The sequence below is a fragment of the Pogona vitticeps genome, chromosome 3 (assembly GCF_051106095.1).
Source record: "Pogona vitticeps strain Pit_001003342236 chromosome 3, PviZW2.1, whole genome shotgun sequence".
NCBI lineage: Eukaryota > Metazoa > Chordata > Lepidosauria > Squamata > Agamidae > Pogona > Pogona vitticeps.
The window spans coordinates 15,960,977-15,982,365 of NC_135785.1; the positions used below are offsets into that span (position 1 = coordinate 15,960,977).

The 21,389-nt window shown below is 42.3% G+C and overlaps 1 protein-coding gene and 1 long non-coding RNA gene across 3 annotated transcripts; both read left to right on the forward strand.

Moving 5' to 3' along the window:
* The first annotated feature begins 1,161 nt into the window (after positions 1–1,161).
* Positions 1,162–19,402, forward strand: TNFSF10 (TNF superfamily member 10). Of its 2 annotated transcripts, none has more exons than XM_020793817.3 (5): positions 1,162–1,487; positions 9,590–9,730; positions 11,210–11,267; positions 13,602–13,706; positions 15,339–19,402. In XM_020793817.3, exons 1-5 carry the CDS (start codon positions 1,359–1,361, stop codon positions 15,791–15,793), a joined length of 888 nt encoding a protein of 295 aa, XP_020649476.3. In that variant the 5' UTR covers positions 1,162–1,358; the 3' UTR covers positions 15,794–19,402. The 2 variants fall into 2 exon arrangements, with proteins under 2 accessions (XP_020649476.3, XP_072852299.2); XM_072996198.2 differs by lacking the exon at positions 1,162–1,487 and adding an exon at positions 8,150–8,352.
* LOC144587938 (uncharacterized) lies at positions 12,508–13,232 on the forward strand. Its single transcript, XR_013543198.1, has 2 exons — positions 12,508–13,053; positions 13,106–13,232. It is a non-coding gene; the product is annotated as an uncharacterized LOC144587938 (long non-coding RNA).
* Positions 19,403–21,389: the final 1,987 nt, after the last annotated feature.

Sequence of the window (21,389 nt, forward strand, 5' to 3'; positions counted from 1 at the left end):
GGTAGCTTTGATGACACTGTCCAACCATCTCATCCTCTGTCATCCCCTTCAACTCCTGCCTTCACACTTTCCCAACATCAGGGTCTTTTCCAGGGAGTCTTCTCTTCCCATGAGATGGCCAAAGTATTGGAGCCTCAGCTTCAGGATCTGTCCTTCCAGTGAGAACTCGGGGTTGATTTCCTTCAGAATTGATAGGTTTGTTCTCCTTGGAGTGCAGGGGACTCTCAAGAGTCTCCTCCAGCACCACAATTCAAAAGTATCAATTCTTCGGCAGTCAGCCTTCTTTATGGTCCAGCTCTCACTTCCATACCTCACTACTGGAAAAACCATAGCTTTGACTATATGGGCCTTTGTTGGCAAGGTGATGTCTCTGCTTTTTAAGATGCTGTCAAAGTTTGTCATCGTTTTCCTCCCAAGAAGCAGATGTCTTTTAATTTTGTAGCTGCTGTCACCATCTGCAGTGATCATGGAGCCCAATTAACTGTAGCATCCCTATTTATGACTGGTGCCAACACGAACTTCGTTTTGATGCCCAGTTAAAACATGTCAAGCAAAATTCAAAGAAACAAAACAAAACAAAAACAAACATGGGGCACCTTAAAAACTATTATATTTTAATCTGACCTTTCCTTTACACATCCTCTTCGTCAGACATAGGGAGACAGCATTTGAATTTTGCCTGATACCCTTGCCCAGACTTACACGCCTCCCTCTTGCAAAACTACAAGTTAAAACATGGTTACTTACTCCCCAAGGCCTTTGGGGATTAAGGGAGGAGGCTATGGAGGCTTGTCTGTGGTTATTGGATTTTTAATGCATGTATATAGTTTTAGATGCTTAAACTTGAAAGCGAAGTTGTTGTTGCTTTTAATAGCACAATCTTTCATTTGATGAAACGGTCGGTGGTACACAGAAGTGAAAGCGCCGCTGGACCTTGGAAAACCAACGCAATGGAGAACTGCCATTGTGGATTGGGAGAAAGCAAGGTTTCCTGCCTGCATGCGTGCATGTTTCCAGTGGAAGGGCTCCTCGCCCCCAACTTTTGCAGGGGTGGCAACCTCCCCCCCCCACACACACACACCCCACAAGGAAACTTGGGAGACCCGCCCCGTTGCCTGAAGTGGGAGGGGAAAGAGGATGAGTTGGAGGCGTTTTCAAAACGGAGCCCTGAGGTCGCCTTCGTTCCGCCTTGCAAACGAAAACAAACCAACCCCCTTCCCGACCGCCTTTTTTTGTCCCCACACGCCCCAGAGAGAGAGAGAGGGAGGGATCGCCAGGCTCCCTCTCCGGCGGGCAGACTCCGAGGCCGCGAGTGTGCCTGCCCGGCCGGGGTCCTTTGTCCCCCTGCCCGGTCCACGATGCAGTCCGGCGGCGGCGGCGGCCCCGGCGTGGCGCTCAGCTGCGGGCTGGTCTTGGTCTTCGCGGTCCTGCTCCAGACCATCTGCGTGGCCATCACCTTCCTTTATTTCACCAACGAGCTGCAACAGGTCAGTGGCCGGAGCCGTGGGCGGCTTTTGCGCTGGCGCTGGGGGGAGCCGGCTTTGCAAACAAAAGGAGGAGGATGCCTCGCGCTTTGCCGGGTCTCCTCAGGAGGAAGCCTCGCTTGCATCTAGCGGGGCTTACTCTCAGGGAAGCGGCTCGAGCCCCGCAGGCAAGCCACAATTTAAAAAAAAATTCCTTTTCACACTCGGACATTGTACGTTGCAGGTGCTTTGGTCTGGCATTATTCAGTGGGAATCCCTGAATTCAGGACCGGATCGAGGCCCCCCGATTCCTTTTCCCCTCCTCTGCTAAAAATTGCTGAGATTTCTTAAATTTTGGGGCTGAGCTAGACCAAAATTCGGTGTGTGTGCTTGTTTTTTTGCAAAGATCGCTGCAGAGTGATTTTTCGATGGGCTTACTTGGGAGTAAATTTCAGAGGGGATTTTTGTAATCTTGCTCCCAGGAAGGGCGTGGATCTTACGAACAACTGTTCGTCTTGCACGCTTTTAAAAAGCAGCAACTATGATTAACCCGTTTGCTTCCTTATCGGACAAAGACACAATGGCGAAAGTTACGAAACGGGATCATTTTGCCTCAACTCCGGAAAATCTGGAGTACCGCTTGCTATATGTTTTTGCAGTGAGTGCCATACATTTCAGGAGCCCTAACTTCAGAGTAAGCCTCTCCTGAATAGGATGGAAGCCTTGTGAGTGCCTATTTGTCAGGAATTCCGCAGAGCAAATTTGCACAGCTGCCTGCCTGGAAGTAAATATTCGCTAGACTTCCTTCCGAGGAAGCGCCATCGGATCATGAAGAGCTGCTTGTAATATAGAAGGACGACTAAAATCCTATGAACATCCTGTTTCTGCCGAGAGTAACTTCCCATGGGAGGCTTCCATTGAATATGTATTAAAAGCCCCTTTGCCTTTTCCAAATTTGGAAAAAAATTACTTACTTGGAGTTGGATTCTCAGATTTCCCCCAGTCAGTGTGGCCCATAACAAATGGGCACCTCTTTATTTCCCCCCTATTTTAAATGTGGGCTTTGAGTAATAAATGATCTGAAGCACTAAAGAGGAATCTTAAATGCACATCTATTGGGAAATGAAGGATTTCTTCAAGTTCTCCCCTTTTCAGTTCTTTCTCACTTCCCAACACTTTTATTTTCATATTGTAATTAAACTTTGTGCTATGAACGAACAGTCTTCTATTATGATTCTCCCTCTCCAGAAGTTTCCTTTTCAAAAAGGGGGCAAAGGAGAGAGGAGTAATTTTGGATTTGCTTTGTTGGGGGAAAACTGGATCCAAACATGCCTTGCACAACTCGTTTCATATCATGTTTCTTTCTCCTAAGTCATAAAAAGTGACCTTTCTCAGATAACCCCTTTTCTCTAACAATGAGTGATGATGGGTGAATTCCCTCTGCCTAAATTTGGAACTGTGTGTAGGGGAAACCTGTAAACAAACCTTTTGAGGATTGTTTCCAGGAAGAGCGCATGCGTGCTGATGATGCCACGTGTATGCTACTTTGGGGGATATGCAGTTTGGGGATATGCACTGCCTTAGATCAGCCACCAGGAAGAGATGCTTAGAAATCTAACCTCTTTCCCTTTCTTGAAGAAAAGAAACAAGTTTACATTTGGTCATTGAGTACTGATTGCATAAAACTTGTTGGTATTGTTGCGTTTGACAGAAGGATAGAAAAATAGCACAGCGAGTTTTCGAAAGTCTGGAAAGAAACCATGGGATCAGGTATGCTTCTGGAAAATATTATTTATTTGCAATAAAAGGATTTCCCAAATCTGTTTGTAAGTTATTTGCCATGGCGGTTGGGAGATTGTGGGGACTGTAGTCTAAAAGAGGAACATTTCCTTGTCCACTTTTCTTTCACCCAAGGAGGAATATAAACAGCAAGATAATTTTAAGATGGTGCCAGGATTGCCCTTTGCCGGACTAAATTGCAGAGGTGTCATAAACCACTCCCTCAGCCTCCACTCTGCAGTATGGAGTTAACAAAGACTAGTTGGATGTGCAGTTATCAGTTTCATTATAATTTAAAAAATACCATTAAGAAATAAATTTCAAATGTTAGATCATCACTAACATCCTAGGATTTCCCTCTTGCTTTTATGGGTATAGCGTTCACTTCTGCTCCTGGAAGAGGAAGCCAAAAGCATCAACCACCAGGAAGTTTTGTTTCCCCACATTCTTGTTTTTAACCCTGGCTTGGTGTTTTCCCAGTCTGTGTTTCCTGCATACCGGAAAGAGTAGGAAGGGCTGGATAAACCAGTAATTCATCTTGGAGGTACCTTTATACATTCCATTTTAAGTTATTAACCAGACTACTGTACTTCTTCTTTCTTCAGCTCCTTCATCATAAAAGAGTGCAAGTTTGTGAAGCTTCAGCCATTCTTTATAAGAACAGTGCTTATTAACATATTTTAGAGAAACATGGAGTTTGCCATCTTAAGAATCATCATGGTTTTCATTCTTTTTCTTCTCTTTAAAATAAATAAAATCCTCAACATCAATATTAGCAGACAAAACATTCCAAAAATGGGTGGTGAAACTGGCAGATTTTAACACATTTTGATACAGAATGTTGCAGGCCTGTTCCTTGCCTTGTTTCATTTAGAACCCTACTTCTATAGGGTGGAGGAGCAAGGATTTTTGTTTAAAGTAGACTTTGGAAGGGCTAGCTGGATAATTCAGTAGTTTAGGCATCTGGCTGGAGAGCCAGAGGTTGGGAATTGGATTCCTTTCTGTACCTCTTGTGAGTAGAGCGGGCTTGTGTATGCCTTGAGCTAGCAGCAGTGTCCCAGGATATCCCCAGAAGAACCAAATAGTAAGCCATTACTGAAAAGAGTTGCCGTAAGTCAGAATTGACTGGGCACTGGGTTGTTATTAGAATGTGGAAAAGTTACCTGGCTAGATTCCCAGAATCTCTCAAAGAACATGGCTGGAGATTCTTGGGAGTTTTCAAAAAGCAAAGAAGCAGAAAAGTAACTTCCCTTCTCTGCTTTAAAGTAGCAAGAACTTCCTATGTTGGTTGTCTGTTTCTTAGCTACGAAATCCAAGCTCTGTATGGACTCTGGTGCAGATAGGCCGCCAGATTGCTTTCCACATGTTTTAGACCACAGATCCCATCAGTCCTTGTGAGCACAGCCCGTGACCAAACATAATGACATTCCAAAGCATCAAGAGGCCAGGAGATGGTATAAGCCCTCTGAAGTGTTTAATACAGCTTTCCGTCAGGGCTGTTTTAATAAGGACCTGCAGTAAAGCTTTCTCTTACAAAGGAAAGAAGGATTTCTTCTTATTCTCTCTCTCTCTCAACAAAATCAACAATAAACCTCTTGGAAACCTTTGGACTGCAGCTTGGCATGGAGTGAAATAGGCTGGAATTCCAGGAAGGTCGTGCTGAGTAATGGCTGATAGTCTTTAAGGTTGACTGCACGCTTTGTAGGTTGTTGCTGCAGCAGACAACAGACCCAACATTGCTGCTTTCTTGGGAATTCATGCCCTTGCTCTTAAAGCTCTTAACTGCCTCTTTTCTAGGTCATTTATTCAACCCTTTATCAGTTTTTTGTATATTTTTCTGAAACTGTTTACTTGCATACCTAGACGCTTTATTTTTTGCCTGCTGTTAGCAAGAGTGAAACTGTAGCTCTGTCCAGAGTTCAGAATCAGCTGTTTCCTGGTATAAAGTTTCTTTGGAGCAGTGTGAATGGCTGCATCAACGTGCGCTCAGTATTTCTTCAGGGCGAAGAAACCCTTTATGTATGGTGCAGTATAGGAATGAACTATTGCACACGCACAGAGGGGTCCTATTTCACAATCAGATGGATCTGAGCAGTGGTTCCTATTTGAGAGGGTGGACTTGACTACCCCAGGCTGCTCTGTTTGAGCTGATGGGCAACGCTGGCTTGGGGATTCTGGGAACTGTAGTCCACAAGTAACATTTACCCAAGCGCTGTTCTTCAACAGCTATGCCCATGCTAAATGTCTGGATTCCAAATCTGTTCCATTTAGATTCTTGAAGCTATTATTTATGGTTCAGAGTATATTCTGGAACTTGGAAAAGTTACTTTTTCAGCTTCTCTGCTCATGCTATCTAGGGGGTTCTAAGTGTCTTAGTCCAAAGTAACATTTCCAGGTCTTCGCATTTTCAGACTACCATGAAAAGAAGCGGGTGGGTAAATTTAGTTTTGGCAATGTGGTTGTAGCCTCTTTGCATTTTGATCTGGTTCCATCTGTGTCTTTAAAACTGAGCAGACAAAAAAAAAAAATCAACAACCAGTGAGATTTCTCCCTGCTAGGCACCTTTCCGAGAACCAACCTGCAACAGAGTCTCCGGTAATTCTGCACATTGCAGACCATGTTACCTAAATAGAAAGCACTGCTTATCGCAAGAGGGTTAACTCCTCCGTATAGTGTTACAACTAATTGCAGAACTCTTTGTGGGCTGAAGCAGTGGTGAAAATAACCAGCCTTAACTGAAATGTGTCACAACTGTTGGTCTAGAAATGAGAAGGAGGAATTTACAACCGTGTGGGTTGGATCAGTGACTTTCATGTCTGGTTATAGAGAAGTTGCTACCAACCCTGTTTTCCAGAAGAGTTGACTTACCAGTCCTTCATCCCACGCTATCTGGAGATGATGGGCATGATAGAGAACACACTTCTGCAAGATATTAAATGGGGGAAGCCTCCTTCTTGCACACAGGCAGTGGATCTACAGGCAAGTCTGTTGATCTGTTGAGTTTGGTGTCCTATTTTTGGACAAAAAAACTGCCTGCATCTCACCATATGTTTAGATTCTGAGGTTTTCAAAAGAGATTTATTTATCAGTGGGGGCTTCCTGATAGGAAGCAACACGTTCCTTAGTCTCGGCAGCTTCCTCTCTAGGTTGGCTTTGCAGAAGTCTCTGCAAGTCTTTGTGGGGAAGGGGAATACGGATGCAATATGTATGTGCATGACAGCACTTTACACCTGTTGATGTGCATAAGCTGCAGCCCTCATTTGCAGGTTGCCACATTTCCAGTCATAACAGTTCTGTTTTTATATTGCTGCCTGCTGAAAAATCTTAAGGTGCCTTTCTGTGACATACATCCTATATATTTGATATCTTCCTTTTATTTAAAATGGCCCGAGATACAGTAAAAGTAATTTTTTCTCTAGGTGTCTTTTGTAGTTAGACTCTGCAGAAGAATTTAGAGTGTGGGAAATTGTTCAGTAGATGGGAAAGAAGAAAATTAATGCAAGGGGTGTTCTCATTTTGATTTTGAAGCATCAAGAAATACCCAAGGAAAGGTGTGGCTTTCAAGGGCTGTGTATTTTCTGGGCCAGTGGTTCCCAGCCTTAGGTAACAGGTGTTCTTGGACTTCAACTCCCAGAAACCCTGGCCAACACAGCTGGTGGTGAAGGCTTCTGGGAATTGCAGTTCAAGAACACCTGGGTTACCCAAAGGTGGGCACCACAGTTCCAGCCCAAAGCTGACACTAGATTGGAGTCCCTTGTCGTGGCCTTGTCCTTTCCTTTCTGCCCAGGATTAGTACAACCTTCTGACTCATATGTTGTGAGAAACCATCCACAGTCTCCAGAGGGCAGTAAATTTTCCGCTGCTCTGTCAGTTCTGAGATGAAATCAAGCCATAACAAGCCAGGCAAAATTGTTCGGCGACTGCCTTAAGCTTATTTCACAGTGAAGAAGAAGAAAAGTTAAAAGTACTTATGGTTTTAGGCTTTTTATTATGTAATCGCCCTGCATCGGGCACTTTCAGAATGAAAGTTTCCAGAAAATCTGCCTGCATGTCCAGTAGCTATACTGAATGGGTGATTCTGAAAGTTTATTTATTTATTTTGATTTGTATACCACTCATCTGGCTGCCAAGGCCACTCTGGCCGGTTTACAACAACTAAACAATAACATAATCACAAAACTCAACAACATCCATAAAATACGGTGGGGTCTTGACTTGAGAACTTAATCCGTATTGGAAGGCGGTTCTCAAGTCAAAAAGTCTGTAAGTCAAGTCTCCATTGACCTACAGTGCATTGAAAACCGATTAATCCCGTAACAGGCCGTTTTTGTTCCATTTTGGTTTTTTTCTGGTCTGTAAGTCAATTCTCAGGCTGCAAGTCAAACCTAAAGTTTGCGGCCAGAGAAGTCTGTAACTCAAAAAGTCTGTAAGTCAAGCCGTCTGTAAGTCAAGGGTCCACTGTATAAAGGTGCAAAACAAAGATACCATAAAACACAACGAAAAATAAAACAACATGAAAAGCACGGTGGTAGATTGGATGTTACGTTATATGTGTGTTGTGTACCATCAGGTCACATCTGACTTGCCGTGGCCGTAATGTGTTTTTTTGAAGGAATGTGAGATATTTAAAGAGTGGTTTTACCATTGCTACCCCCAGATCATCAAGTGTAAGGATGTGTCCCTGAAGACCAAGACCGAGATCATCCACACTCTTGTATTTCTGATCACCATGTATGTGTGTGAAAGCTGGATAGGAAAGAAAGCTGACGGGAAAAAATGGATTCGAAATGCGGCATTGGAAGAACGCTTTGCAGATCACCTGGACTACCAGAAAGACAAGCAAGAGGGTCCTAGATCAAAGCAAGCCGGAGGCAGAAATATTGAAGCTGAGGCTGTCCTACTTTGAGCACATCATGAGAAGACAGGATTCTCTGGAAAAGACAATAATGCCGGGCAAAGTGGAAGGCAACAGGAAAAGAGGAAGACCAAATAAAATAAATGGACTGACTCCTAAAGGGAGCCACAAGCTTGACTTTGCAGGAGTTGAGGAGGGCCGTTGATGACAGGACATTTTGAGATCACTCATTCCTGGAGATACCATATGTCAGAGGTGACTTGACAGCTCATAACAAAGATGTTAGCCTCCTTGAATCTTTTTTTTTTTTAAGGAGAAAAGAGGGGTATAAATAAATAAATAGTGTGCCTTTTTTTTTCTTGCCACTAAAATCCATGAAGGAGGGAAGGATAGAATCGCTGCAGAGTGTCCTTTGATTGGTGGCACCGGGAACTGTCCAGCTGAAAATACCCTGAATCATCTTCAGTCTGGAGCTTGACCCTCATATTGCTACTTTTCTTTGGCCACGATGAAGCACAATTTTAGACATCCCAAATTTCCAGTTTGTAATCTGTGCTGGATACAGAATCTGAGTGATTGCTAGATTTTTATATCTTCGCCCTGCAAAAAAAAGAGGATGAACTATCAGCCCTATATTCTCCCAAGACACAGTTAGGCACTCCACTATCTTTTGAACCCTGTTCTTTTTTTTTTTTTTAAACTCCTTTCCCTTTCTTGTACTGAGGGAACATTCTGTATACAGTAGTACCTCAGTTTACGAAATGAATGCGTTCTATGGGATGTTACATAAAGCGAAAAATTCGTTAAGCTGAAACGCGGATTGCCGTAGGAACGGGGGTGCCGTTACAAACCTTCAGGCACAATGCATCCTAGGGAAACGTTCTTCGTACTCTAAAAAAAAAAAAAGTAAACCGAGGCATTATTTTCAATGGATTTTGCTTCGTAAACTAAAAATTACATTCGTAAACCGAGGGACGACTGTATAGAACTCTTTAAAAGAGTTAGTGATATTTTAGTTTTTGCAAGTATGGTGCTGCACATGCTGGACTGGGATTTGGAAAATGAAAGGTTCCAGTCTCTACTGAGGCATGAAATTTGCTGGGCGAGTTTGTGCAGTAAGGTTTTCTCCTGACCTACCGCATAGGGTTGTTTTGAAAATGGGGATGAGAAGAGAGCCACGTATTTACACCTTGAGCTTCATGGCATGAAAAATTAATAGAAATGTTTAATAATATATATATTATTATAAAATATTGTGGAACTCTTCCCCATTAGATAGTATCCAAGCACAAAAAGGAGAACAAACAAGTTAAATTGTGGAATATCTTTTGGGTTGACTCAGGAAACTGCAAGGACTTTGCTACCTATATATATTTTTTTCTTCTGATAGTTGCATCTCTGTAATCATTTTATATCTTTCTGTTCCTTGTGATGCATTATTCAACTAACAGTTGCTCTCGTTTGCAATAAATAAATGCCTTTCTACCTGCAGCTTCGCAGCACTTACTCCGAGAGCAACATGGCTTGCTTCACCAGGGAGAACTTTTTCCTGGAGGACCTGGATCCGTATTACAGTGAAGACAGTGACCCCTGCTGGCAAGTCAAGCGGCAGCTCTCAAGATTAATTAAGAAGGTACTTGTCTTAATGACATCCACATGAAAAGAAGACACTTGACATTCACTTACGATAAACATTCCAGCTTGGCATCTTCCAGATGGGTTAGGTGATGACTCCCATCTGTCATCTCCTGTTGGTCGGGGAGCCAGTGTGATGTTGTAATTACAGCTGGGGTGGGCAATACAGTGGTGCCTTGCTTGACAAGGATAATCCGTTCCAGCAAAATCGCTGTAGAACGAAATCCTCGTCAAGCGAAATGAAAAAGCCCATTGAATTGTATTGAAAATGGGTTCAATGCGTTCCAATGGGCGAAATATCTCAGCATCCAGCTAAGATCCTCCGTAGGGTGGCCATTTTCGGGTGCCTTTCTTGCGGAAAAGCCTTCCTAAACACAGCAGGGAGCCATTTTAAACAGTGGGTGGCCATTTTGAAACCCAACGATCAGCTGTTTTCTGATCGTCATAAAGCGCAAAATCAGTTCCCGAAGCAGGGAAACGATCATCGTTAAGCGATTTTTGCCTATCAAAACATCGTTTTGCGATCGCAAAAGCAATCACAAAAACACATCATTAAGCGATTTCCTCGTCTAACGAGGTAATTGTCAAGCAGGTCACCACTTTATTAATGAATCCGGAGGCCCTATTTCTGCCCCCAGTGGCCACGCAGGGCCCTGAAATGTATATAAAAAAGAAACAGTGAGGGAGGAGGAGGAGCAGAACAGCATAGGTTGCCTTGTTCATTGGAGAGAAGGTAGAGTATAATTAACAAATAATGCACATTGCTTTTAAATTGAGAAAACCAACCGAAAAAGATGTATCTGAAAAAGAGTCTGTCACTCATTAAATAATCCTGTGCTGTCAAGTCAATTCTGACTTATGGCAACCCCTCTTTCAGGGTTTTTCAGGTAGAAGACACTCAGTAGTGGCTTACCATTCCCTTCTGTGCAGCTTGCCCAAGGCCACACAGGCTGGCTGTACTTGGCAGGAGGCACAGTGGGAAACTGAACTACCAACCTCTGGCTCTGCAGCCATATAGCTTAACCACTGAACTATCTCTCCACCTTCTTGCCAATTAAGGTGTCACAAGAGTGCATTGTGAATCAGGTAGGGTACTCTTAAAAAGCTATGTGCTGCTGCAGTAGAAAGTCACACATTCGTACTATGGCACAAATCTCAGCAAGCCGCAAGTATGAAGTCTTCTTCCCTTAAACTCCAATCTTGGGAAATTTTCAAAATCCTGGTTTGGTGATTCTGAAATATAGTTCAGTTTTTTTAAAAAAAAATCTAGTTGATGCACAGGGAACTTCAATCCCTTTGATTTTAAGTTTTAACTTGCCCGTCTTAAATAGCAGTTGGTCCCTTGATGGACCTTGATTTCCATTCCTTCCTAGAAGTTATTAATAAGCAAGAAGCGGGACAAATGCTGCATGCATTTTTTCTGTCAGCCTGATTTTGTCAGGGGGAAAAGCTAATCCGGTTATCCTTGCACTTACAGATGATGGCCAGGCACCGAGCAAATGAAGCAAGCTCATCGGGAGCATCCTCAGCAATAGGTATGGAAGCCGTGATGTGCTCATCAGCTGTGTTTGCTACATGCTTTTTGATGGACAGGATGTGAACACCTGTGCTGATGCACCACAGAAGTGAGGAATGAATCTATTAGAAGTGCGATGATTAAATTTACTAAAACTCTGAGCATGTAGATTGGCTTTAAGAGGCATTGATGTGCTTCGGGTAGAAGGCCTGGCTAAAGAACCTTAAAACTGGAATGAGAAAAGCTCAAGGACATGTCTGTTGGCTGGAATGTCTCAGGTTTTATTCTTGGATCCTCAGAGATCCAGTGTGGTGTAGTGGATAGTGTCAGACTAGTTGGGCTATTTATTTAAAAAACATTGTTACCCTGCTTTTCTCCTATGAAAGGACCCAAGATAGCTTACATCATTAAAATACAACATTAAAGCTAAAAACAGTGGATTATTCCTATATTAAACAAACAAATAAAATTATATTAAGAGCATAACTAAAACAGAGTTAGAAGCAACAACTGCAAACCATCTCATTTTGAAACCTTTCCTAGACAGCCTGCCTGAAGAGGACGGTCTTCGATTGTTTGCAGGAGGACAGCAATGATGGGGCCAGTCTGGCCTCCCATGGGCGGGAGTTCCAGAGTCTGGGAACATCAGCAAAGAAGGCCCTTTGCATGTTTAAATAGTAGGAGCCTCATGGTGTAGCGGTTAAACTGCAGTGCTGCAGCCAGAACTCTGCTCATGAACCAAGTTCTATCCCAGGTAGTTGGCTTGAGATTCCCTCAGCCTTCAAAGGTCGATAAATTGAGTACCTTTCTTGCTGGGAGGAGGGGGGCAGTGAGTAGCCTGTATGATTAAATTGTAAACTGCCCAGGTAAGACTTTCTACTGCTTTAAGTGCTATGGGACAGTAGATAAGCAGCACACTTTGCATTTTTTAAAATATGTGTGTGTATTTTTCCAGAAGATAGATAGATAGATAGATAGATAGATAGATAGATAGATAGATAGATAGATAGATAGATAGATAGATAGATAGATAGATAGATAGATAGATAGATAGATAGATAGATAGATAGATAGATAGATAGATAGATAGATAGATAGATAGATAGATAGATAGATAGATAGATAGATGGATGGATGGATGGATGGATGGATAGATAGATAGATGGATAGATGGATGGATGGATGGATGGATGGATAGATGGATAGATGGATGGATAGATAGATGGATAGATAGATGGATAGATAGATGGATAGATAGATGGATAGATAGATGGATAGATACGTACATACATGAATACATACAGTGGTGCCTCGCAAGACGAATGTAATTCATCTTGCAAAAAAATCGTCTTGCGAAAAGCGGCTTCCCATAGGAATGCATTGCAATGCATGCTTATGGGAACCTCGCAAGACGAATGCATTTTTTTCATCTTGTGAGGCAGCAGTCTAAAAAAAAAAAAAATCTTGCGAAGCACGGCCATAGAAGAAGCCCTCACTGCTGGTTTAATCAATCCCCATCCTAATGCTAGAGATGGGGGAAAGTGGCGGATTTTGGCGTACATCTTCCAGTATCTCACAACCACAGCATGACCACTGGCCATGATGGCTGTGAGACTGTGTGCATCATAGGGTACGTCCAGATGGGTTTATAGATTAATATTTGGATCACTGTTGGTATGGTTTGGTTTGAACCAAATTGTGTCATTCAAATGTGTTTCAACTTGCGAAGCACCATAGCGATCGAAAAAACCATTCGTCTTACGGTTTTTTCATCCTGTGAGGCATTCATCTTGTGAGGCACCAATGTAGGTAGGTAGGTAGGTAGGTAGGTAGGTAGGTAGGTAGGTAGGTAGGTAGGTAGGTAGGTAGGTAGGTAGGTAGGTAGGTAGGTAGGTAGGTAGGTAGGTAGGTAGAAAGAAAGAAAGAAAGAAAGAAAGAAAGAAAGAAAGAAAGAAAGAAAGAAAGAAAGAAAGAAAGAAAGAAAATGGTTGAAGATTCTGGACTGATAAAAAGGAATGAATTCTTCATATAGCACATAGTTGAACCCCAACACCCCGGAGCTTGGAATAGTTACTTTTTGGGCCACAGCACCCAGAATGGCAGCTGGCCATGCTGACTGAGAATTCTGGTGGCTGTAATTTAAAAGCAACTTCCTCACACTGTATGCTAATGAGAGAACTATGAGATAAATTCATGGAGAATAAGGCTATCTATTATGGCCACTGGTCACCATAGATATATGTTGCTTCCATAAACCCAGAGTGTAGACCTCTCTCATTGCTACAGCAGTGCTTTGGCTGTAACCGTAGTTGACGTTTAAATGTGGGCCTCTTTCTTTTTTCTTTCCATCTAGATCCCACTGCAACTGAAACAAGAGGTGCCTTTCAGAGTGTCATACCCAGAGTGGCCGCTCACCTGACGGCTAACCCAAACAGAAAGAGTGCTTTAACCACACAAAGTAAGACATGGTTGTTGTTTGCTTGTGTACAGAAGACCTGTTGGGTTTATTCCTATTCTAGCTTGTTCATGGTGAACAGATCCCATCCGTGCTTGAATATGCACATTCCCTGTTTACCCAGTTCTCCCTCAACTGGAGGAAATTGTTCTGTGAAAATGACCAGAAAATGGACTAGTGGCCCAAATTCTGTGACTGATTTTTGCTTGCTTACGTGAAATTGAAGACGACTTAATAGCAAATGGATGCTCGTTAACAAGGTACAGTGGTGCCTCGCTAGACAGTTACCCCGCATGACAGTTTTTTTGCTAGACATGGACTTTTTGCGATCGCTATAGCGATTCGCAAAACAGTGATTCCTATGGAGGGAATTTCGCTGGACAATGTTTGGTCCCTGCTTCGCAAACCAATTTTCGCTAGACAACGATTTTGATAGCTTCCTCCGTGCTCGCAAAACGGGTGTTTTTGAGACCTAAGCTTCGCAAGACAGCAATTTAAACAGTTGATTGGTGGTTCACAAAGTGGCTTTCCTATGGCCGATCTTCGCTAGACAACGAGAATTCTTCCCCACTGGAATGCATTAAACAGGTTTCAATGCATTCCAATGGGGAAATGCTTTTCGTTAGACGATTTCGTTAAACAGCGAATTCAGTGGAATCGTCTAGCGAGCTACCACTGTACTGGTTGCACCTTGGGAATTCCACGGATTCCCAAAAGAAGGAGGGAAGAGCTAAGAGGGCATGTGTGAACGACCATATCCAGCTGCTCCATAGCTTTGTTTTAATTATTTTACTTATTCCAGCCTCCTGAATCATTTCCAAGTGAATGCACAATGGGTGGTAACGCACGAGAACGCAACCAGCCTCTTGTTAGTGAGTGCCAGTTTCCCACAAAGAGTTGCACAGGTTTTTTTTTTAAAGCAAATATAAAATGGCCGTAGGCTTCTGGTCAGTCTTTCATTAAAAGTAGCCAAAACTTTGAAAAATTGCCTTTTTCAACTATCCCTTGGTCCCCCAGATAGTAAATAACTTTCACAAGTTCTGAGAATAATGACTGCAGATTTGTTATTTTCTGGTTCACTTCTTTGCAGGGTTTGCTGGTTTACAGAAGCTTTATTATATGCGAAAACTAATCAATATTAAAATGAGTTAAGTTCAGTAGTATATTTTTATTTATTTGCTACATGTCAATCAGTAAATTGGCATCATCCTTAACAGGATCTAGAATTTGTAGCTTCCAAAATTATTATTATTATTATTAAAAATATTTTTACACAGCCTTTCTCCTTAAAAAGGATCTAAGGCAGCTTACATCATTGAAAGACAATATTAAAACTGAAAATAAATATTTAAAAGGAACAAACAAATACCACTCTGATAAATGGTAAAGTAGCACTAAAAAACCTAATTAAAGCAGTAATACATAAAAAATCTAAAATGGCATCCAAGCTCTGGCCATTATGGTTTGTAAAAACTCTGGAATGAAAGCTATCAAGAATGAACAAAATGCAGATTTTCAGTTTCTTAAATATACCTTAAAGTTGTGGAATTTTTTTCTTCTATGCTTTATATCTGTCTGTCTTTATCTATCTATCACAAAATAACTTTTGTCTTTTTTTTTTTTACCCAACCATAGATATTGCACTGGGAAGCAATCTTGGCTATAAAATAAACACATGGGAGTCATCCAGAAGAGGGAATTCTTTTTGCTACAATGTAGATGTGAGAAATGGGGAGCTTGTCATACGACAGACAGGCTTCTATTATATCTACTCTCAAATATATTTTCGGTTCCGTGAACCTGAGGGGGTAGAACCTGATTCAGACCCTGGCTCAGATAGTGTCCGGAACCCAAAACAAATGGTTCAGTACATTTCTAAGTTCACTGACTACCCAGACCCCATCCTGTTGATGAAAAGCGCCAGAACCAGCTGTTGGTCCAAAAACGCAGAATATGGACTTTACTCGATATATCAAGGTGGCGTCTTTCACTTAAAAAACAACGACCGGATCTTTGTCTCCGTAAGCAGCAAGGACCTAGTAGATATGGACAGAGAGACAAGTTTCTTTGGGGCTTTCCTCGTCTTGTAGAGAAAGAATCCACGAAGCTTTGATAAGGAAGGATGGGGTGAGCAAAGTGTGTGTTGGATAACAATTCCCAGCATTCCTTCTCATTGGTTGTCCTGGCTAGGAATGATGGGAACTGCAGTCCTGCAAGTTTCTCATTTCTGCCGTGAAGGAATTGTGTGGAAGAGGCTACAGGGAGAGGATGTTAACTAGTGTTTTCTGCCTGGAGCAGCTATGGACACCTGTTGACCAGTGCCAAGAAACAAATGAATCTCATCAGTTTGGGCAAGGTTCCTTTCCATGAGGAAAACCAGACTTTTGGATTCGCCCTATACACAGGACTTGTAAGAAAGGACATGAGGTCCCTGAAGCATTTTTAAAGAAGCTTTGATTCTGGAGGGTTTTACAGCCTCTGGTCCAGAGACCCATCTCAACCAATATGCTGCACCTAATGCCTCATGGGAAGCCATACAGAACAAGGCCTAAGGCTTGGCCTACATCTGCACACAGCATTCCTCACTCTTTCCTTGTGTCTCTTTCTGGCACAGCAGATCACCTTTGCTGGAGTGTGGCTGCGATCTGTGGTAACATGACCCCTCAAGATTTGGATAAGAGTTATGCTTGGCTAAGTTCTGGCCATTATAAACCTTACCATGCAGAATGACGAGCTAAAAAGTCACATGGAAGTAGACATGGCCACTCTTAACTGTATGTGTCAAATCACCTACTGGAAAGCTGATACCCTTCTTGATGTGTTGCTAATCTTTACACCTTTCAAGCCCATGACTTGTTTCATTCAGTTTGTGACATGGTATCAAGATACTCTTAAAATTTGCTGCTTACTTCTGTCATGCTGGCAGTTTTGCAGAAAAACCAAGTTTACTTTTTTTAAAAAACATTGCAGAATAATTTCATTGTTTGGCTGACACAGAAGTGACTCTTTTTTAAGTCACAGGACTAGAACTCTTCTACCTTGGCCATGCAGTCCCCCTTTAAAACAAGACTCCCTTCTGTGATATTCTCTCTAATGATGTATGAACAGCACTAGCAAAAATATAGCCATGCTCACTTTCACAACCCATTCTGAGCCTAGTAAAAGATAAACACTGGAGATAGGGTTGCCACACTCAGCAAGCCTGAGCTGCAGAAATAACCAGATTTTTCATCATCTGTGCACTGCTGTTGAAGACAGAGAAGCAAGGCTGAGTGAAAAGGCAGGTTACTCTTTAACGGTGCTAACTTTTGTCTACAAAGTTTATTTTTTTAAGTGTTTTATTCCGCCAGAAGCGTCTTTTTTATGTCTTTTTGGTAGCAGGGAGAGACATTGTCAAGGTAGGAAAGCAGAACACAATTACTTAATTCAGTTCTGATAGCACCAAATGGAGTAGTCATGTTTTGACTAGCTCCCTGTCTCATCGCTGTGTCGGCACCATGTGAGCTGCGAGGGCCTTTGTACTTTCCAGATTAACATGGAAGGGGAAAAAATTGAAATCAGTGCTTCACCTGCAAAGTGCTCCCCACATGTGCAACTCTTTCAAGGGTTCTTTCATATTCTGAAGTTGGCAGACTTCACAATGAACACTGTAGGCACAAATTAGCAACGGAGTTCCTAAGACCCTTCGTTTCAGAAGAGCGCTTTGAAAGGAAGCGACACTGGGAATGATTCAGTACCAAAATGCACCAGTGAGAGAAGGTTTGCAGCTTTTCACTCAGTAGAGATGACTACTTTTTTTAAAAAGGCTAACAGATCATGTTTTAGCAAGTGTTTCAGTGCCTATGGGGAAGTGATTTCTAATTCACTCAAGCTCATGATAAAATAAATCTGTCGGTCTTAAAGGTGTTGCGGGACCCTTTCGGTGGCCAATGCAGGCTCCTCCAATCGTTTGTAGATCGTATGCACCAGCCTTTTGCCTGCTGTGGAACAAGGAAGCTTGGAAACCCACCCACCAGAGGAAATGGTTTGAGAAAGAGAAATCTGTTGAGCAGGAAAAGAACTTTTTTCCCCAAAACAAAGTCATCTGGGTGAAGTACTGGCAAGCTTGCATAGAATATTGATGAGCCACTGTGGATAATTTGCTTGCTTTCTGTGGTTCCTAATTCAGTTTCCTTAGCATATATTTGTAATGGATGGAAGCCTGCATCAGTTTTATTCAGTTTGTCACGAGATCAGCTTTATTTAGGCTCACAAGACTTTTCAGCAAAGCAGGATTAGGTGGGTTCTCCCTGCACTCGTCTGTCTGTGCCTTTCTAGTATTCACTGGTCCTGCTCCCTCAGGCTTATTGGTAGCAATGGTGAATACCCTGCTCCAAGGAAGCTGCCACTCTAGCAATCCCATAATGCCCAGAGAAAGTATTCCTCTGGGGCATTGCGGGAAAGCTAAAATTACAGTCCCCCTGCCCTGCCAACTTGTTGCAGTGAAAAGAACCTATGTGCAAGGAGAACAGGCAGGATTGCAGATCTGGCCTTGGAAAAGCCTCAAGGTCTGTCCTCAGCAACCATCTAAGAATGCCACTGTACCTCTCTCTTTTTTTAATTGTTAATTTCCATGTTCTTTCCCTGGATCTGGAGGGCAGCCCTTGCTGACCTCCAATCTAAAGCCATTTCTCCGCTGGGTGTCCTTTTATTTTATGGCCAAAGGATCTGCCTTCAACAATTCCGTGTGGAGATACACCCCTGGTGGAAAATGCTGATTTTTCTGTGAGCCAAACTGTGCTTTGTTTCACTGATGCAGGGAGGCTGACAGTGGAGATGGCAGGGAGTCCCTTTACGTACCCCTTTTGCTGTTTTTAGATTTAAAAATGCTAAATTGGCGAGGATTCCCTGAATGTCTGGCCTGAGTGAAAATTGCCATGTTTTTTAGTACTCTCTTGGAGTTGGTTGGAGCAACATGACCCTTTTTACCCACCCACAAACACTTCCTGGAAGCAGACCTAGAATAAAATGACCCTGTTGGTGTCTTTCCGCTGCTACTTAATCATTATTGTAGCTCAGTCTTCCCTGAGAGAATTTCAGGGTGGCATTTAAAAATATAACAAGAACCGAAAGGGTTTTTATTCAGTTTCCATTATTAAATCTACAGCATCATCCTGGGGATTTTATCCTGAGAGTTACTCCTCGTGAACATGGGAGTTTTATTTGATCATGTTTGATCGCTTCAAAAACTATTAATTTCCATTTGTAGCAAATTTTGTTATGTGTTGTATGTTTTTATATTTTTTCAGGGGGTGATAAGTTGCAAAAAAATCAAGTGGACAAAAAAATTATCAAATGGACAAAAAAATTCAAGTGGACAAAAAAAGTGAAATCATTTCAGGGACAAATGATCACTGATTTTGGGGGGGGGGGTGATTTTACTCCTGGTTGGTGCAATATCCAGTCAACAGCATGCCCGGTATCTGGTGAAGTACCTCCCTGTTCGTGGGCAAACATCTGAAGGCATATGTGCTGGACGAGGCTTTAGGCTCAGCCCAGCATGATAAATAAGCAGCAATCAAGCGCAGAGTTCGACACTCAACAGAAGCGCTGCAACCTACAGTGTTTTGTAAAATTTTTCTTCCTGTTCTATACCTGTGCTGTAAAAAATGGATTTTGATATTATTTTTAATAAAAGTTTTTCAAGTTTTTTTAAAAAACCAGGTAAGTTTGTCTTTTCGTGATCGGTACAAAAAATGTCATGTGGTTCCTCTACTGGCCAATTCTGATATTGCACCGTGCCAAATAAGATGAAAGCAAATGGAACCAGCTCCAAACTGGCCGGGTCTCCTTTCACCTTCGACCCAGAGAGCAATATTTGCTGTTCAGAATTGGTGACAGAATGAGTTAAAACAATTTTTCCTATCAACATGGCCTTGTGAGTAACACCATGGTTACTGCAAAAGTACTAGTTGCAGAAAACGAGTTACTTCCAAGTTAACTAGTCTGTCAATATGGTAAGATTTTGTGGAGAGCAAAAAAGTAAACATAATTTGTTCTGCCTAATATGTTGGTTCTTACTTCCTGCTCTCTCTTACCAAAAGAACAGCAGATACTAGGACATTTGAGTTTTCAGTGCTGAACATAAGAGTTCTTCAGTATCATGTGAGGGAGCCTCAATCTGTATAGGTGTCAACAGGTTTACTGCCCACACATCCTCAACAGTGCACAAACATGGCGATACTGCCCTTCACTTTCTCGGCACCCCTTTGCTCCAAATTATAGTGCCCTGGGGCTACTTTTAATCACTCGCTCGTGGGTCTCAAGGCAACCAAGGAAATTGCTTTGCTTTCACCCCAGCGAAGCATTTTGAGGGCACCAAGTGAAGGCTTTGCTTTCCAAAAATCTCTGCCACTGGGATGACTACCTGTGATGGCCATTTTAGGAAATGAAAAATTTCCCATGGCCCCAAATGGCTTCCCCACAATTCAGAGACGCCTCGGGATCTTCGGGTGGGAACTGGAATGTATTTCTGAAAACCTGTAGACAATGCGGCCCGTGCAGCATAAATGAAAGTAGCAGAATTTCGGCTGCTGTGTTTAATGTGTTATCTGCAACTATGCCTGTGGGGTGGGACTGATAGGAAGGATGGAAGAGTGGAGGCAAGATAATTCTGTAAACAACTTTTCAATACCTTAAAACTTGGTATGTACCACCCGCCTTTCCATTGAGCCCGAAGCTGCATATACAGCTCTTGTCCTCACAATGACCCTGTGAATCAGATCAGGCTGGGATCTTGCACACCACCAGTGGGTGAAGAGTTTCCTTTAACACTCATGGGCACCTGCACATGGCCGCTTAAGACCCATTTCAGCAGCCTAATTGCTTCCACTCTGGTATAATTGGAACAGGATTTCACCTACTGCTGCTTGTGTGGCCTGGCTGTTCATTTCTGTTCTCTGGCCATAGCATTTTTTTAAAAAAAAAAGCAGCATGAGCACATAGTGTTCTTGTGAGTCCATGGGGCTACGGTAAACCATTAGGACACAATTTGTAGAAAAGCATGTGCGGCAAAAGCAAAAAGAGTTAAATTCAGTAACCAAATAAGTCCAGCTCCCATTTGCTTTCTCAGGAACTAATGGAAGTATTTTTTGTTTGTTTGTTTGTTTGTTTGTTTGTTTGTTTGTTTGTTTGTTTAGATAGATAGATAGATAGATAGATAGATAGATAGATAGATAGATAGATAGATAGATAGATAGATAGATAGATAGATAGATAGATAGATAGATAGATAGATAGATAGGATTTCCCCCTCTGCCCATCCTCCTTGCCACCTAGTAGTCTTTTTTTTAACGACTGGATGAATAAAATAATGTTTCACAACTTACGTTCAAACATAGTTCTATGACAACAAATTATGAGGCAACAGGCTTCTCTGGCACTGGGGTAGAGATGGGTTGAGAGAGAGAATAATAAATGAAAGGGATAGAAGTTACTTTTGTAAAGGAAAACTTGCTGCCAATGTAACTTCCTCCCAGAAGTAATGGGAAGAATAGGAGAGGACCGTTCTTTAGTTTGGTTTGAGCAGAGAGTGTCTTTAGGGGCAGCATTTCTCAACCCCACTCCCCCAAGGCACACCGCTGTGGGGGATGTGAGATGCATTTATTAAATTTTAGGCCACAGTCTAACTGTCACCTCTGGCTGAGG

What these genes read in the sequence shown, in the direction of transcription:
- TNFSF10 (XM_020793817.3), top strand. Translation starts at nt 1,359, where the DNA reads ATGCAGTCCGGCGGCGGCGGCGGCCCCGGCGTGGCGCTCAGCTGCGGG. An exon ending in GGGAGCATCCTCAGCAATAG is followed by an intron (nt 11,268 to 13,601) that starts GTATGGAAGCCG and finishes CTTTCCATCTAG; the next exon opens with ATCCCACTGCAACTGAAACA. An exon ending in GAGTGCTTTAACCACACAAA is followed by an intron (nt 13,707 to 15,338) that starts GTAAGACATGGT and finishes ACCCAACCATAG; the next exon opens with ATATTGCACTGGGAAGCAAT.